This window comes from Anomaloglossus baeobatrachus, chromosome 6 (genome assembly GCF_048569485.1).
Source record: "Anomaloglossus baeobatrachus isolate aAnoBae1 chromosome 6, aAnoBae1.hap1, whole genome shotgun sequence".
Taxonomy (NCBI): Eukaryota; Metazoa; Chordata; class Amphibia; order Anura; family Aromobatidae; genus Anomaloglossus; species Anomaloglossus baeobatrachus.
Genome location: NC_134358.1, coordinates 91,559,330 through 91,573,870, shown reverse-complemented (window position 1 = coordinate 91,573,870; position 14,541 = coordinate 91,559,330). Strand labels below are relative to the sequence as shown.

The 14,541-nt window shown below is 43.0% G+C and overlaps 1 protein-coding gene across 1 annotated transcript in view; it reads right to left on the bottom strand.

Moving 5' to 3' along the window:
- CALB1 (calbindin 1) overlaps positions 1–14,541 on the bottom strand; it is a 122,676-nt gene that overhangs the window by 23,768 nt on the left and 84,367 nt on the right. Inside the window, exon 7 of the mRNA XM_075353102.1 lies at positions 3,066–3,121. Within this exon, the coding sequence (XP_075209217.1) occupies positions 3,066–3,121 (56 nt within the window). The remainder of the gene's footprint in view (positions 1–3,065; positions 3,122–14,541) is intronic.

The window sequence follows — 14,541 nt, the reverse complement described above, 5'->3', positions numbered from 1 at the left end:
TTATGTGGTTGTTTTGGGTCGCCCGTTGGACGGCGTCCCTAAGGTGCTAGTTTGTAAAACAATAGGCAATAAAAGGCTGCTGTGGCCATTTGAACCAAGTCGCATGCAGTCCGTGTGTTTATTCTTAGAGGATAAGGGGGTTTGGTTACACAGACATCACGACCGGAGAATCCTCCCTCAGCTGGTCAAGAAAGCCACGGACCCACTTGGGGGGAAGGGGCGACATGACCAAGGGGGAGGTAGGGAGTGATGGGGTTAATAGGGACAGTTGTGTGTATGCCTAATATGGCATTGGGGGATGGTCTTAGCCTGGGAGGAAGAGGAGGAGCAGGGAAAGGGTTAGTCTGGGAGAGGAAAGAGTTACCTCCTCTTCTGTTTCCGGACGCCGAACAATCCCCGCCCACCCTCCCTTTGTGTTGTTATATGGGGGATGTTTTTGGGTAGTTGGGATACTCTTTGTCACAGCAGCGGTGGGGGTAGGTCTGGTCTAGAGGTTTGGAAGTGATTGGTGGCTGGACCGGGAGTCATTGTCTTGGTATGGTGGCTCTCGGTTTCCGGGATGTGGCAGGCACGGGGTTCTGCCAAAGTGTGGGGGTCAATCCGTGGGTGATTGGCACCTCGTCTCTGGGTCGGTGTGTTGCGGCCGGGGACAGGGGGAGTAGTAGTTAGTGGACTGGGCCTACCCCGGGGGGTATTGTAAATGTTATTGTCTATTGTTACTGTTATGTGGTTGTTTTGGGTCGCCCGTTGGACGGCGTCCCTAAGGTGCTAGTTTGTAAAACAATAGGCAATAAAAGGCTGCTGTGGCCATTTGAACCAAGTCGCATGCAGTCCGTGTGTTTATTCTTAGAGGATAAGGGGGTTTGGTTACACAGACATCACGACCGGAGAATCCTCCCTCAGCTGGTCATGAATTTTATGGATTTTAAAAAGAACCTGTCACCAGATTTGGTTAGTATAATGTGCGGCCACCATCTATAATACTGTATACAAGTGCCCAGGCCGCTGTGTACAACGTAAAAAACACTTTATAATACTCACCTAAGGGGTGGTACGGTGCAGACTGGTCGGATGGGTGTCTCCGTTCTCTGGTACCGGCGCCTCCTCTTTTGGCCATCTTTGTCCTCCTTCTTCTGAAGCCTGGGTGCATGACGCGTCCTACGTCATCCATTGAGGTCCTGCGCATGCGCACTACAATACTTTCATCTGCCCTGCTCACGGCAGATCAAAGTGCACCTGTGCAGGACCTCAATGCTGGCAAGTGTGGATGACGTAGGACGTTTCATGCACTCAGGCTTAAGAAGATGGAGGACAGAGATGGCCGGAAGAGGAGGCACCGGTACCGGAAAACGGAGACACCCATCAGACCGGTCTACACCGCACCGCCCGTTAGGTGAGTATTATAAAGTGATCTTTACATTCTACACAGCAGCCTGGGCTCTTATATACAGTATTCTAGAACCCTGTATATAAGAGCCCACTGGTGGTGGACGCAGGTTATAGTCACCAAATCTGGTGACAGGTTCCCTTTAATCATCTTCATTAAAGCCATTTTTTAATCAAGTGGATGCTGGATTTGTTGCTTTTTTTCATGGTTTCAAGTTTCCACTTGGATGCCGGTCCAGGCTCCCGAGCACCGCACCCACATTCATTTGTCTGGTGAGCTGTATGAACTTTTGTTTTTTTGTATCTAAGTCAGCAAACTAACTATATGTGTTTTATCCAAATTGGCAAACTAAATATTCGCAACCAAGTGAATAAAAGCTTTTCTGTGACTCTACTCAGGACCGTCTTTACACCACAATTCGTCACTAGATCAGAAGTTATCTGTTAGGAAAATCATACACATTCTACCTCCTCTATTCCTTACATTGAAGACAATGGGGGAAAAAAGTCTTATAAGATGTATTAGCATGATTGTCATTTTTTTCATCTTTCATCTCACGGACTCACTATTAAAAGTGATTAATGAAAAAACTGTACAGCATAGTGAATCCTATGTAAAATAAGATAAAAGTAAACCATAGCCTATCGTTGATGTTGTACTGACGGAGCCTATGCCCATGCATTGGGTTGCATAAATTTGTAAGCTGGCTAGAACGAAGTGGTGGGAGCAATAGCAAGGAGAGAACTAAAGGAGAGAAGCGGCCAAGAGGCCCATTGTCACTCTGGACAAGCTGCAGAGATTACAGCTCAGGTAGAAGGATATGTCAACAGGACAACTACAAATCTAGCCTTTATAGATGAATGGCAAAAAAAGCCATTTTTGAAAGCAAGCCATATATAGTCACATTTGCAAAAAGCCATGAAGGGGACACAGTGAGTATGTGGAAGAAGACGCTCTGGTCAAATGAGACCAAAGTAGAACTTTTTGGGCTATATGCAAAATGTTATGTGTGACATAAAACTAACACATCAGCCTGAAAACACCATCTCTACCGTGAAGCATGGTGGTGGCAGCATCATGCTGTGGGGAAGCTTTTCTTCAGCAGGGACAGGGAATCTGGTCAGAGTTGATGGGAAGATGGATAGAGCTAAATACAGGACAATCATTGAGGAAAACCTTCTAGAGAATAAAGACTTGAGATATGGGCATAGGTTCACTTTCCAGTAAGACAATGGATAGTTTAGATCAAATTCATGTCTGTGAATGGCCCAGTCACAGTTCAGACCCAAATCTCATGGAGATTCTGTGAGCTATTTTTCAAAGGAGAATGGGAAAAAATTTCAGCCTCTAGATGTACAAAGCTGGTAGAGACATACCACAAAGACTTGCAGTAGTAATTGCAGTGAAAGGTGGTTCTACAAAGTATTGACTCAGGGGAACTGAATACAAATACACATCACAATTTTCAGATTTATATTTTTAGACAACCATGTATCATTCCTTTACACTTCACAAATACTTTCTAGTTTGTGTTGGTATATCACATAAAATCCCAATAAAATAAATGTAAATTTCTGAGTGTAACGTGAAAAATTGTGGAAAAATTCACAGGTTATGAATACTTTTGCAAGGCACTGCATATCAGTGCAGGGATACGTGTAATGAGCAGACCACTTACCTGGCCATTTCTGTAAGTCCCAGCTTCCCATCATTATTTGAATCAAACATTTTAAGCTGCAAATTAAAAAGAGACTCGGTTGAACTATCTCATTTTAAAATACTTGACATGTAATATAAGAAAATTGTTTATAGATTTTGGAATGTAAAAAGTGAACGGGTCCAATTATAATTGCAAAAACTATTTATAATCATGGTAACTCGTTGCCTGCAACCTCTTGACCCTCAGTTCCATCTATAGAATTTATTGGATTGGTCACTTCCACGGAGTATGGACATGACGGTCTCTGTGTGGCAATCAGTGCAAGTTGCGCATGCCGTATTTTATTTTTTTTCACGTAGTCTTTGTGCAAAAACTCCCATGAGCACCAGAACATAGATTACAATATGTCCATGTGCGGTCCATAATGCCCATGGCTAAAACACAGACCAAAAAAACATTTGTGTGAGGATACCCTAAGGAGCACATGAACAATTTTAATTGAGCAGACTCGGACTCTGTTATCTATGTACCATCCATGTGTCTGTACTTTATGTCCGTGTTGTATCCATATTTTTATATCAAGAGTTTAAAATGTAAATAATCAATACAGTTCCTATCTTAGTAATGACAATGCATCCTTAAAAATCGGATGCAGTATTGTTGCTCTTTATGGAATCTGATCTTTTTGCGCACCCATAGACTGGAATGGGCGAGTATTACACAATATATGAAAGAAAATAGTGCACGCTGAAATTTTTGGGAAAAAACTAATCTGAATGTAACGTCACGTTACATAAGAGACGGGGTCCTGCTGGATGTATGTTTCTGTACTAAGAAGGCGATACGCCTATGCAGTCCGCATGTTGCCCTTGAATCTAGCTGGCCAGGACCAGGAGTTAGCCAGTTTATTGAGCGAGACCACTACTTTCTTAAAAATGTTGCTTTACTCAACAGTAATTTGATGACAACTATGTACATTAGAAAGCGGGGACATGTCTTCTTGCACGCTTCATTAACACGTAGCATCTTTATACACAGTCTCTTTACTTCTTCCACTTCACCTGTTCCAGCCTCCACTAGCCTAACTTATTTCACCGCAACCCAGCGGGAACCGTTGCCTGAGGCACTCGCGTCGTCTCACGTTTTGCTCTGTCCTGGCGCGTTAACTCTTTGAGTTGTAAACTCCTCCAAACCCCACTGCTAGGTATCCTTTTCTCTGGACCCGTCTCACTCGATCACTCGTTCCTTTAGTCAGCCCTCTGACCTGGCTTCAACAGATCACTTTGTAAATCAATCACTTCCTCTCTATAATCTGGATCTTGCTATCATCACCCTTAGTGTCCTCTCTCTCTAAAGACACCCACGTCATGCAGCTTGCCACTAATCAGACCTTAGGTCTGCTTCAGTCACTCGATGGGCCCTATCTGACATTCTGCCAGGAAACTGTCCCTGTCCCTGCTCTCAAGCCCTTTCCACTATCGGCTAGTCCCAAACATGAACTATTTTTTCCCCAACTGTTGGCATAGTACAATATAACATCATATATCACAATTCACATCCACATTACCATCACTATAACGCATGACATAATACACATTACAATTTACAGTATACAACAACATTGATGTCTTCGGGGGGGAATGGGAGGTAGTATGTCCATCTCCTTACATGAGTAGGAAACTATGCCACAGAACAGCGCAAATAGGGTCTTGTCCGACAGATATATGGTGATGATATGTTGAAATATGCTCATTTTGTTAAGTTTTGTGACACACAACAAAACCAAACACCTGTAATCAGCTGCTGCACACACCATGAGCCCCAAGGCTAGTAACAATGCGACTGACCAGTATAATGCAAAAGGGCTGTTCATGTAAGGAGATGTAACAGTGCGAAGGAAACAGAGATATGGGGTCGTGATGACTGCACTGCTGAGAAGTAATGAAAGACCAATATGAAGGATCCAGATAAAAGCTGGTTTATTTCTCAATGCGTTTTAAAGTGGTCACATTTCTTCCTCAGGAGAACCACCAAATTTCAAAGCCATGCCAGTGGTGCCATTTTTTTGTAAATTACATTCTATTTAAACTGTAATACTGGCATGGCTTTGTAATTCGGTGGTTGTCCTGAGGAAGAAGTGTAACCAATTCAAAACGCGTTGAGAAATAAATTGCCTTTCATCTGGATCCTGCATATTGGTCTTTCGTTACTTCTCAAGCAGCGCAGTCATCACTAGAGATCAAAGCTCAGTTCACCGGCAGCAAACGAGCCTAGCTCCACAGGCTCGAGCTTGACCCGAATCCCATATTAAGTCACTGATTAGCAGTTTGAGTCTCTGCCCACATAGAGCCAGCCATAAGCAGATTGTTACGTCACCGCTGGAGTCTGCTCCAGCGACTTCTGCTCCGATCGCCAGGCGATGCCGTGTTCCTGCCGTGGATGGTGTTGGTGATGGGAGAGGAGTCGATGCCAGCGGCACCGGTGGGCGCAGGCTCCGATCATCCACTGGGCTGGGTTATCTTGGGATCTGCAGTACCGCTGGCTGACTGTGGGTGGCATGTGTCTTCCAGCTGAAGTTGCCAGCGTTCAGCTACAGCCAATGGGAAGACACCACACCCTTCTTATTCACCCTCCTGTCACATGACCACTGCCAGAGATAGTTCTGATTTTCCTGCCTCCTGTTACGTCCTATTCTGTTTGGTTATTCCTGTGTGCTGACTTCTGCGTGTTTTCTGACTACCCTCCTGCCTACTGATTTTGTACATCGCTGCCCGATCCGGATTTGACCTCTGCTACGTTTGCTGACTACATCATTGCCTGCCGATTCTGTCCCTGTTCCGCAATTCCTGGTTTGACCCTGCCTGACTACTACTGTCATTGGACTGCAGCCTTCCACAGGTAGTGATCACCAGGGCCCTGTGTAATTCCAAATCCCTGTATAGGGGTTAAAGGGTTTCAGGGTTCAGGGGGTCGTGCTTGGTGATTGGCTTCCCTCTAGCCTCCCCATTACAGCCCATCTGAGTCTATGGATCCAGGCAGGCGTTACACAGATCACTTCTGGGGAAGGGTGGGTGGGCTATTCAAACTTTTTTTTCTAGCACACTACATGTAATCACGCTGTTGTTACCCCCAGTACGAGCCGTTCAAACACTGCAAGCGGCTCGCACAAGGCTGAGCACCGAGCGCACCTGAGCACAGCGCTGGTCGCGCGAGTTTTATTCGCACGTACAGCATTCGAACCCCAAACCTTGATTTTTAAATTTGATGTTCGGTTCAAAAACTGAACCTCAGGTTCGCTCATCTCTAGTCATCACCACACCATATCATTTATTCCTTCGCATTGTAACATCTCCTTACATGAACAGCCCTTTTGAATCACACTGGTCAGTGTACATTGGTCAGCACGTGTCCGCATTATATGCTCGTCTGATCGAGACCTAAGGTGGAGAGTGATTTCCATATCACTGTAGAAAAGAAACTTCCAAAAGAAGAGTAAAATTGAAGTCTTCATCTCAGGTTGTTTTTTTCTGCGCCATTGCTGTTGGTATTAATTGACAACTGAACACATTCAGTTCAGCAATATCAGATCATGATTTCAATGTGAATAGAACCGTGGAGAAACCGTCTCCGCACTTGACTGGATTCCGACAGGCGGCGGGTTTGAAGAGGCGTTCTTTTGAACACACATCACTTGCCACCAGAGAAGATGAACCACTTCTGAATAGTACTTAAAATAAAAACTTCAGAATATCAATAAATGAAAGAGATGGGAGCCACCTTGCAGTAAAGCGCCATTGTATTCTCCAGCCACAGGCTGCTCATGTTTATGCAAGGAGCAAGTCTGGCGGCTAAAGTAGCTGATAAAGCGGCTCATTATTACATCAGTTGGAATGGGACCGAGTGTATCACGCAGGAGAACGATGATCTTACCGAGCCAGACTGAACACCTTGATACTCGAATTAGACTTTTCTTTACATGTTAATAAGTCAGAACATTCCTAATGAAATTTATGGCAATGAAAAAAACTATTATGAGCCAGAAACTAGGTCTCCGGCAGATCCAAATACTGAATGCGTATTATGCTATAAATGGAGCTTCTGCTCTGAATGCACACCGGCCAGCGGATTCTATCCAAATATTATATGTATTTGACTTATTAATTGGGACACTATAGTAGCAGAGCGTGCCTTCCAGAGCTGAATATCAAAGCCTGTAATGACCTTGCACAAATATTAAATAAAAAAAGACATTTCTCCCTATACACCCATTAACTACCAGCACTTGGCAACTTAGCGCACTTCACAATCACAACCTAGAAATGTGATGCTAGAATTAAACCTGGTGTCACATAATACATCATGTTAGTGGGACGATGAAGGCCACATAATGAACAGATGAAATTAATGTGTCAGCATGAATTTTTCAATCTATCATGTACGTTCAGCATCTGCAACCATCATATTACTTAAAGGGACTTTGTCAGCAAAAACTGACAATATAAACTGAGCACACCGCATTGTAGGGGGATATAGCCCCTATACATATCGCATCTTTAGTGTTCTGATCACTGCCTCCATTCTGCAGAAATGCAATCAAATATGGTAATTAGGCTGCTCTGTGCACCCTTGGTGTGGCCAAAAGACTCACAGTTCTCTCATTGGTTTTGCATGCCCCGCCTTCCTCTATGGGGGTTGACAGCACTGGCTTGACTGTAGTGAACACTATTTGCAAAGATGTCGATAGGGACATGTAAAACTAGTGGACAAAATGGTGCAATGAGACTTGGCCACACCAAGGGTGTCCACGCAAACTAAATACTAAATTTTTATTTTTCCTTGCATAAAAACATCCAAAATTTGATTCCATCTTTAATAAAATAAACAGCATATCATAGTATTGCTAATAATTAATGGTGGGTGAGCATGCTTGGCGCTGCTCGGTACTTGATCGATCATCGGGGTGCTAAGGTACTCACAGAGCTTGTATGTTTCGTTCGTGAAACAATGACCACAAGGCACAGGCTCGCTTCACTGCATGATGTGTGCAGGCCTCCAGGAAGAGCCATTCTCAGTCTCTGAATGGCTGTCACTGGAGTTAAAGCAATATTTTCGGATGTAGTGTGTCAAAAGAAAGGAAAGACCCCACCGTCCTTTCCCCGGAAATGCTTTCTTTATTGCGGGCTGTATGTGGGCGGAGAGACGAACTGCCCAATCATTGACTTCCATTATACTCGTTGCTTGTGTTGAGTTGAGTACTTTCAGAGCATCAGACCTGCTCGACTCGAGGACCGAGCACTCGAGCATTTTAGTGGTCGCCCATCACTAATAATAATCTATAGAAAACATCTGGTGCATTTTCGGCATGTAGCCGCCCTTGGTCATAGTAAATATTGTTAGTGATATTTCCTGATATTTGCCTAATATGCAGAAGCTAAAATGGGATTTTAATTGTAATTATATTCCCTGTAAGACTATATGCTCGTTTACACCATTTGTTTGGGCTGAAAGAATCCCTTTAAAGTGGACCTTTCACCAAATGTTTCATGTTGAACTGCATGTAGTTATAGTGACTGCAGAGTGGAATAAAATGCTTTTTATGGTTTGCTTCTTTTTATTTGTGCCTTTCGGTTGCAGAGATATTAGCAGTCAAAGTATTTAGCACCAAATTCGTTAGGCTTTAAAACGTCCAAGTGGGAGTTCTCCGATAGTTTTCACTGCGGGCGTGTATCCCTTTCCCCTGTATAATTCTGACCTATCATAAACGATCAGCAGCACAGCAGAAAAAGAACACGCCCCCACTATAGCTTAGATTAGGTTTCCCGGTGTGTGAGATGTAATCACACTTATGTTTGCTGTGCACAAGCAACTTGTAATCATTCTACAGTGAGATCAAGATGTTATTACATCAAAAACAGGAGCAGACTGTTCTGGGCTTCTCCTGTGTGAGACGTAAGTGAGAAAGCCTCTTTAGATCCCACTGCAGAGTTAATATAAGAAGAGCAGAACAGAAAAAAGTGTGATTACTGACTCATCGCCAGATAGGCAGTGGGAAAGGAGGGAGGGGCAGCACAGCAGTGGTGACCATGCTAGGGGAGATGGACAGCTGAAAGAAGGGTATGAAATATGATACAGCTAAACTCAGCTGTGATACCTCTCCCCCCTAGAATCTTAAAATAAAATTGTCACCAGGTTTTTGCTCCCCCATCTGTGAGCAGCATAATATAGAGACTGAGACCCTGATTGCAGCGATGTGTCACTTACTGAGCTGTCTTCTGTCATTTTGCTAAAATAAATGTTTTCTCTGCTACAGATCTAGCAGTTATTTGAATGGAGAGAAGAGTTATAATGAGTTCATGCATCTGTTAGACTACTTGGCAGCTTGCCAAGTAGTCCTCTAATGGTAATCTCCTGCTAATTAAAGAGTGATTTTATAAACGCTACAATATGCAGACCAATAAGTGACACATCACTGGAATCAGCATCACTTTTCCTTCATCATGCTGCTCTCAAATTAGGTGGCATAAACCTGGTGACAGAGTCACTTTAACTGAATGGTGGCGGCATATGCACAGTAAAATCCTGATGATAATGCGAGAGCCAGACGATCAATCTGTGCATGTACTTCAGTTGGAATGAGAAAAACCTGGGCAAGATCCTGGATGGAGTAGCAGGTCACAGAGAAGAGTACCCTGACAAGAGGCCTGCAGCGGGAGGAGAAAGAGGTCCGTTCCATCTGTGGCTCTTAGAGGCAGGTGATGGCTAAATATCACAGCCATCATCTTCTGGGAAAGATACAGGCTCATCTTTTGAGCCTGCATCAAATTTAGGAAACCGACTTATGACAGACATAGCACATCATAAGTCGTTAAAAGGTTAATAGAACTTGATGAAAAGTATCAAACTTTATCATACATTAGGAAGTCACATTTCATTTTATAGAAATTTGTGCCTATAAGATGTAATTTGCTCTTCACTAGAAGTCCTGCAAATCCAAACCCACAAAATGTCCTCTGTATGTTTTAGCTTTCGTGACCTGTGATGTATGGGTCAAGTGCGGCAAATTGAGTTTGGTTGTTAATTTGATTTGTTTTTTTTGTTTTTTTAATTTATGGCTAACTTTACATTTTAGATTATGTCTACAGCTGTAGTAACTGCTTATTGTACGGACACTCAAATCCTAGAGACGTTTCCCACCACATACACCTACCATTTACACAAACCTGATCAATCAGATGAATAAACATTGAATTCCACTGATGTTGTCCTTCCCAATACTATATTTTATGGCAGCTATGTGCAGTATTCGGTGTGAGGGCAGGAAACACAACCACAAGGACTTGGGAATCCTCTAAATTAGACGGTAATGAAGTAGAATGAAACACACTGAATTGTGGTTAATAATCAGCTTTGAACAATGGCCTTGGGAAATGTTTAAAATAATGGCCTCGATTAGCGTGATTTTTTTCTTGTTATATATTGTACATAGGGGACTTGCAGTATAAATCAGGAAATATTCATCTTTTAAACTGGCCTCTTTAGTCTTAACCCTCTTTTTCTATAGCTTCCACAGAGGGTCTTGTTTAAAGGGAATCTGCCACAAGGTTTCTCATACTCCATTTAAGAGTAGCATGGTGTAGGGGAAGATACCCTGATTGCAGTTATGTGTCACTTACTGGGCTGCTTGCTGTAGTATTAATATAATCACTGTTTCATCTGCTGCAGTCTTTGAATGCTGAGCTCTGTATAACCCCGCCCACACCACTGATTGGCAGATTTTTGTGTTCACTATGCATAAGCAGAAAGATTGAAATTCAGTGGGTGGGATTATACAGAGCTCATAAATATGGAAAACTACAAGGTAGCAGGTTTACTAGTCCTCTTGTGACAATAGAGGGCTTTTATGAGAACTACTACAAGCAGCCTTGTAAATGGCACATTGCTGGAATCAGGGTCTGCCCTTTAATCATGATTAAATTTTGCAAACGACATATGAATCAAGCCGCATACAAGGTTATCCTGGCAAAACAGTTGCTTCCTTCTGCTCAGGTAATGTTCCTCAACTCTGAGGACTGGTTTTTCCAGCAGGACAATGTGCCATGCCACACAGCTAGGTCAATCAATGTGTGGATGCAGGACCACCACATCAAAACCCTGTCATGGCCAGCCCAATCTCCAGACCTGAACTCCATTGAAAACCTCTGGAATGTAATCAAGAGGAAGATGGATAGTCACAAGCCATCAAACAAAGAAGAACTGCTTACATTTTTGCGCCAGGAGTGGCTTAAGGTCACCCAAAGGCAGTGTGAAGGACTGGTGGTGGAAAGCAGCCAAGACGCATGACAGCTGGGATTAAAAATCATGATTATTCCACAAAATATTGATTTCTGAACTCTTCCTGAGTTAAAACATTATTAGTATTGTTGTTTCTAAATGATTATGAACTTGTTTTCTTTGCATTATTTGAGGTGTGAAAGCAATGCATTGTTTTGTTATTTTGACCATTTCTTATTTTCAGAAAATTAATACAAAATGTATTGCTTGGAAATTCGGAGACGTTGTCAGTAGTTTATAGAATAAAAGAACAATTTACATTTTACTCAGAAAAACTGACAAGTTAGAAGTAGTCTCTTAATTTTTGCCAGAGCTGTATATATGTGATAAGATATAAAGTGATATGTAGGAATGTATAGTGTAAGGTATTGTAATGTATAAGATGTAGCACAGTTGAGAATGTTACTATGTAGAGGGGTAGCAGTGTTGATGATGTAATGTACTGTATGTGTATTGGTATAAGGTGTAATGTTGTGTAGTATGTAATGTAGGATGCTTAATAAGGTATATGAGTGTTATAGGGATGCAGGTAGAAGGTTAAATCTGCCCGGCAACAGACACTTGGGATTAGCCTATAGGGGAGGAGTTAGTGCTGAGGGAGAGAAACGGTTTCTGTGAGAACATCAGTTAGGTTCCAGCCTGTGACAGAGACAGACGTCAGGTCTGAGGAGCAGCAGAGCCGCATGACATGGGTGTCGTGAAGAGATGGAGACCGTTACATAGGATAGCGTGACCAAGGAAAAGAGGGAACAACTGAGAAAGAGATTAGTGGAACCGGGTCAGCGCACTCACCGAAGGAGTGAGTGACAGAGAGAGACGGGTCCTGGCGCAAGACAGAGAAGTGAGTGAGTGTCCCTGAGGAGTCTGCAGTGGCTTATAGCTCAGTCCAGCCATATTGGCCAAATCCCTCTAAGAGGGAGAAGACGCTTGAGGAGGAGAATGACTTCCAAGACTGTGATGTAGTACTAGGCAAGTAGTGTGGGAAAGAAAAGGCCTTATGTAGGTTGGAACATCTGAACTGAAGAATGTGCTTAATGATCCTCTGGGATAGTGAAACATGTAAGAAGATTAGTGTCTACTATCTAACGTATATTGTTGTTGACAAGTTTATGTACAGTAAAACGACGTTTTTTATGAACTTGTGGCCTTCCTCAATGCACTTTGTACCATCTGGTCCTGGCCGGCCAAAACCATCGGCAACATGCGGCCTGCAAAGGCGTATCGCCTCCAGAGTGCAGCACCACACACCCAGCCAGGACCTCCATATTCATGTATCATGCCGGGGTGTGGCAGGCAAATACCTCGCCCACGACTACCACCCCGCACCACGTTACAACCACTCCATACACCGCTCCAATGAAGGGAAGTAACTGGCTTCAGGGAGAATATAACTTTATTTTCTCTCTGTGGCGGGTGCTCAAGTAAGCCAACCAGACATCATTTCAATATTTGCTCTAGTGGGCATCATTACAATTAAATAAGTAAAATGTTCCAATGGAAGTGAATTACTTTGCCTTGTGTTACCCTGACATGACTCTCATAATTAAAGAAGAGGAATTTACAAAGCAATACACTATAGTAATGAAATAACCTATAAAGTAGATTATCTCGGCTCACCCACGAAGATGAAATACAGCAAACGTCAAATTGCAGATGGTACATGGAAAAACCTCCATGTCAGATAAGCAGGGAACTTTCAAGAATCTTTTCAGTCTCTGGGATTCTTTCCTTTTCATCATGCTTTTAATGATGTACAATAAAGGGATCTTTTACATTTTTCTTTTTGGACGTGGACATTGAAAAGATTTTTTGACCGTAAAGACAGAATTTTGGCTTGATGAGATGAAAAGGCTTCAGGTGTGAGAATTGATGAAAGCCTCCTCAAGACATTTTCTTTGCTCTAAATCTGATCATTTGTAATTTTATTCTAAAAAAATATATATATTGGACACACATTCATCTTAATTCCATAATTATGTCTTCTCTAATGGTAGCCAAAAAGTCTTCTTGAAGGGACATCATTCTCTACACTTTCCAACATAGGAGTGGGTGTCATGCTGACAAGGGAACCCACTACTGTAAGAGCGGTGGACAATGGTGGTCGCGTTCCTGCTCCTGAAGACACCAATCACATTATTGTCTTATAATGGGAATAATGGATCTTTTGTTAATATTGTGATGTGTTATATAAATTGTGATGTGTCGCTGTCTAATGTATGTTGTGATAGAGTAATATATAATGTGAAGCATAATATACATAGCAATATAGCAGTGTTGATAATGTGTATTAGGATGAGATGTAATGTTAATCTAGTGCAAAATATTTATATAGGAATGTCGGTGAAAGGTCAAATCTGCCCAGCAACTGACCGCAGGCACAGAAACAGTTAGTGTTGGGAATAGTCCACCCTGGGAGGGATCAGGTAACATAGAAAAGGACAGTTCATTCCAGAAAGAGTTTGTGAAGGCCTAGTCAGCAAACAAGACAGATGTATAGTTAGTCGGTCGTGAAGGCCGCATACTGTGAGTGGTTTGTGGCAACTGGGCAAAGGAGACAAGGGATAAAATGGCATGAATCTCAAGTGGTTTTGCACAGTATTGTAATTGGAGACTAATCCTTGGACAGAGTGTCTCTGGGCTGTAGGAGCCATAGGACGGAATCCTTACATCCAGGCCCCTTAACTGTCAAGGTATCGGATTGTTAACCTCTACTGTCGTGTGATGTAGTCAACCAACCGAGTGGTGTCCCGCTAGACATTCGAGTGTGCAAAGCTTTACTGCTGTCATTATGGGACTCTTGAAGAGACCGGAGGTGGGACTGCAGGAAGGGAAGGTGACTGTCATGGTACACACTGTAACGCTGGAGTGAGTTGCACTGGGAATTAGATTGGACGCAACCCAGTGGGAAGCTGAACTGTGTCTGTTAATGCAAATTGAATATGTAACGTTCTGGCAGATATGTGCCTGCTATCTGGAGTGTAAAGTTGTGAGTGACAATGAACCATCCAAAAAAGAGTTGTGGTTTAAAGGGAACAGTTGTTCTCCCTGTGAGTGTGAGTCGTTATCCGGTCCTGGCCAGCCGACACTATTGGCAGTTTGCGGCCTACGTGGGTTCCCAGCTCGCACGATGAAAGTCCACACACCCAGCCAGGACCATGTATTT